A 209-nucleotide genomic window follows, 5' to 3' on the forward strand; every position below is an offset into this window, starting at 1 on the left:
CCCACAGACGGATGTGGGAGAGGGGGAAGAAGTGGTCGTAGCAGACGCTGTTGCAGCCGGGCTGCTGGGTGTTGCAGGTGAAGGCGGATTTCTCGTCCCCCCAGACGCTCTCAGCTGCCACCACCAGCACCATTATCCGGAAGATGAAGATGACGGAGAGCCAGATGCGCCCGATGGCAGTGGAGTGGCGGTTCACCCCACTCAGCACC

The 209-nt window shown here is 62.2% G+C and overlaps 1 protein-coding gene across 1 annotated transcript in view; it reads right to left on the bottom strand.

The window, feature by feature from the left end:
* Positions 1-209, bottom strand: part of GJB1 (gap junction protein, beta 1, 32kDa) — an 812-nt gene extending 603 nt beyond the window's left edge. The window contains exon 1 of the mRNA XM_010153715.1: positions 2-209. Within this exon, the coding sequence (XP_010152017.1) occupies positions 2-133 (132 nt within the window). The 5' untranslated portion in view covers positions 134-209. The remainder of the gene's footprint in view (position 1) is intronic.

This window comes from Eurypyga helias, unplaced genomic scaffold, assembly GCF_000690775.1.
Source record: "Eurypyga helias isolate BGI_N326 unplaced genomic scaffold, ASM69077v1 scaffold36216, whole genome shotgun sequence".
Lineage (NCBI taxonomy): Eukaryota > Metazoa > Chordata > Aves > Eurypygiformes > Eurypygidae > Eurypyga > Eurypyga helias.